This window comes from Nestor notabilis, unplaced genomic scaffold (assembly GCF_000696875.1).
Source record: "Nestor notabilis isolate BGI_N333 unplaced genomic scaffold, ASM69687v1 scaffold16553, whole genome shotgun sequence".
Taxonomy (NCBI): Eukaryota; Metazoa; Chordata; class Aves; order Psittaciformes; family Psittacidae; genus Nestor; species Nestor notabilis.
In genome coordinates, this window is record NW_009923451.1 from 8036 (window position 1) to 11662 (window position 3627).

General features: G+C 49.5%; 1 protein-coding gene across 1 annotated transcript in view; it reads right to left on the reverse strand.

The window, feature by feature from the left end:
• The window catches only part of SDHB (succinate dehydrogenase complex, subunit B, iron sulfur (Ip)), a gene marked incomplete at its 5' end in the record, with an annotated part of 9803 nt that extends 6671 nt beyond the window's left edge, over positions 1–3132 (reverse strand). Inside the window, 2 exons of the mRNA XM_010012147.1 lie at positions 1626–1711; positions 2972–3132. Coding sequence (XP_010010449.1) covers positions 1626–1711; positions 2972–3132 — 247 coding nt within the window. The remainder of the gene's footprint in view (positions 1–1625; positions 1712–2971) is intronic.
• Between the last annotated feature and the right edge of the window lie 495 nt (positions 3133–3627).

Here is a 3627-nt window from a genome sequence, read left to right on the forward strand (position 1 = left end):
TCTGCTCTAGTGGAAGGTGTCCCTGCCTGTGGCAGTGGTTGGAACTGCAGTAGCTTTAAGCTCCCTTCCAACACAAACCATTCTATGATATGATAAAGTCTCTAAGACAGAAGCTTCCCTCTGTGCCTTCTGCAGCAGGGTAGAGCAGTGCCATAAACTGCATTTATTAACTCTCAGAGGTGAGAGGACAGACACTCACCAGAACAAACAGCATATAAATAGCTTAACAAATGGATTAAGTGACACCACTAATGATCTCCCAGTAACAGAAGGATCAGATGAAGCCCAGGAAAGGCCAAGGTTTACAAGAAAAAAGCACCACCACAGAACTGCCACAGATACTGCTCAGGTCAGGAGCTTGGGTGTCCAATTCAGATCAATGCCTAAATCATCATATTAAAAGGAAGACAAATGTTGAAAGGGCAAAATTCTAATTTCAGGGGATTTGCCACATATCAACTGATATGAGTCAGAGAAATGCCACCGCTTCTCACACTGATGAGCCTCAGACACATTGGCCTTCCCCTCGCTGCCAGCTAAAGGCTGGCACTTGAACAAGGTTATTCCTCCCACTCGAGAGATGGTTACAAGTATTTTCCAGTCAACTGGAGAGGGAATTGGGACTGCAGACACAGGCCCACAGGTATGCAACAGGAATGTGTGTGATCAGGTGGTGTTTTAACCCTGCATGGCAGAAAAGGGGCAAGATTGAACCAGCCCAGCTTGAAAATCTGTCTTCAGGTCCTCAAAGGAAAGTATTCAGGGCAAGTCAGCTGCTGACTATCTCAACATCAGACTCTGAGAACAACCACACTGCATAGAATTCCTCCACCTGCTATGCAGATTCCACACGAAACTGCTGCTTTAAAGCAGCTTTTCATTGAGATCCAAGTCAAAACATCTTAAGGCATCAGCTGCACCTAAATTTCTCATACTCCCAACCCCACCTAATTAAATCAGAAGTCATCCCATAAAGGAGTCCTCCCTTCTTGCACTTCCCCAGCTAGCATTTTAAGCTCAGCATCCCAACATTACCCATGAATTAGGATAGTTTTTACAGGGAAAGTCACCTGGACAGGTAAGTTTTCATGCAGTTTAAGCAGACATGTTGATTTGTACCTGTCTGAGAACCAGCTCTGCAATGGAAAACCACCAGATGGCCTCTTCCTCAATCAATCCTTTCGCTTAGTCAAAGGGCCAGAAAAAGATTCCTGAAGCTATTCCTAGAAGTCCTAAGTACTCTTCCAGTTACACCCTTTCTTATTGCCTCAGCAGCCCCTACAATTCATTCCCACTCATGTCTGCCCCCTCAATCCTGCTGCTGTCATCTCTCTGGCTAGAATTCCTGACGCAGTCCGTCACTGGAGGGCAGCAGGATGAACAAGATTAGGACAAACTGGAAGGACTGGGGCTGTTTAAACATGCTGCTCATGGCTCAGTGTTGTGTGATTACACCCTGCGAAGATGAGCTTTAACTTGACTACTTGATTCACTGAGGGATTTCATAGGCAGCAGCTGAAGAGGACAGCTGCCATCTGCCCTGGGCTTTCCTAGTGGTTACACAGATACTGCCATAAGAACTCAAGGACAATCTCTGGTGTAGCAGGGGGGAAAATCCTTCTTACCTTCCCTACACGACCTGCGGAAGGTCAGAGTGGAGTCCACCTCGTTTTTAATCTTGATGAGAGCATCAAGCACCATAGGCCCACATCTGCAACAGAAACCAGAGCCAGTGAAACTGTGTAAAACCCCCTCCCCGCTGGATCACTGGCACCAACCAAGCAACACTTTCATCAACTACAATTAAAACCACTCTTTTTCTTCCAGTGCCAGGAATCAAGCTAGAAATCTCTCAATCAGCCCATGGGCCTCAGCACACCCCAGGGGCAGGGTGGGAGAGGAGCCCTTCCTCTTGCCAATGCCCAAAAGACCTGGTTCAGCTGCAGAGGGTTCACATAGCACAACCAGAAACTGAGCTCCTCTCTCCCAGCCCTGTCCTTTTGGGTCAGGTTTTAACAAGTCTGCTCTGTCCCTGGTAGTCACACGAGGCAGTGCTGCACACAAACACACAGTCCTGGACAGCTTCTGTCATTTTCTACACAGCAGACAAGGCACCACCCAGGAATGATTAACTGGTGCAAGTCACCCCCAAATTTGAGTTCCCCACTCTGAGCTGGGTGGCTTTGTATCTGGAGCTTTCAGAAAGGACTTGAGGGGAATTCCTCTGGCAAGAGCACGGCAGCAACTGGAGCTCAGAGAAATCAAGGCACACATGCCCATGTGAAGGTTTCTGCACCACAGGTGAGACTGTATCCCTTCAGAGGGCCACAGAGAAGAACGTTCTGGGTGACAGCTACACCAAGGTGTGCAGGTCATTACTACAAGTTCAATGTGATCTACGTATCAGAAGTAGGAAGAAAACTAAGGGATGAGTTCATGAAGCTTCCACCTTATCTCCCAGGTTTGGGACTACCAGCTATAGGTAAACCAGTTTTCTAATGGAACGTGCCCCAAGATTTTCCATGTAAATAAAGCTTATCAAAGCCACAGACACCTTGAAGTCTTCAAAACAACCCAGGAACACAGGGAAAACCTGATGGAAGTGACAAAACAAAGTGACTATTTTACTGCTGACAGCTATTGAGACACTGGCCTTCAGGGCACAGTCAAACTCATCACACTCAGCACCGACACATGAGGCAGGGGAAATAATCCCACATGATGATAGTAAGATTTATGAGGAAATAACAGTGATCTCAACTGTGCTGAGGACAAGGTGCCCTGTAACACCAGCTGAGGCACTACCTTCCTGGCCACTCCAACAAGGTTTTAGCCCAATAAGACTGCTGCCACCGTTAGCTGTCAGCTCGAGTGCTGCTCCGTTATCGCTTGTCAGGTTCCTGCGTGCCCAGGCAGCCCCAGCACTTTGTCTGCCTGTCAGCAAAGCTTCTCCCTAATGGGCCACACTCACTTATTCAAATCCACTTCATAGGTCTGCATGCGGGGCTTGTCCCCAGGCTTATCGGGATCCCATCTGTAGATGGCAAACTTCTTGAGACGGGGCGATGCCGCGGCTGCCGTCTGCGCTCCCCGACACACCTGTATGCAAAGAGCAAAACAGCCCTGAGGTCCCTTTGGGTGGCTTTTAGCCAGGCAGCAGAATGACCCGAGGCCACAGGTTTGGGGTGAGGGCTGCAGGAGCCATGGCTGCGATGGATTTGGGCAGTTTATGGGATATCCTCGCAAGGATTTGCTGCAGCAGAGGGTCCTCCTGCATGAGGCGGGGGAGACAGTGCTAAAGCGAAGTGCCTGCAGACTCTCCCTGCCCCTAAACTGCCCTCAGAAGTTCCCAGTCACGTCTCTGTCCCACTCCAGGCCAACAAACCACCTCCTCACGGTATTCCCCCTCCAGGCCACCTGCCCCTACTCCCCTCTCCCCAAATTACCCCTCACCCCTATTCCTCCTGTTCCCGCATCTCTTCCCAACCCCTTTATGGACTTCCCGCACAACGCCCATCTCCTCACAACCTCCATCTCCCCATAAACCCTTCCCAAACCCCCTCCCACTCTTTTTTGTCCTCAGACGCTCCCCAACATTCCCAACACATCCTCCTTCCCCAACCTCCC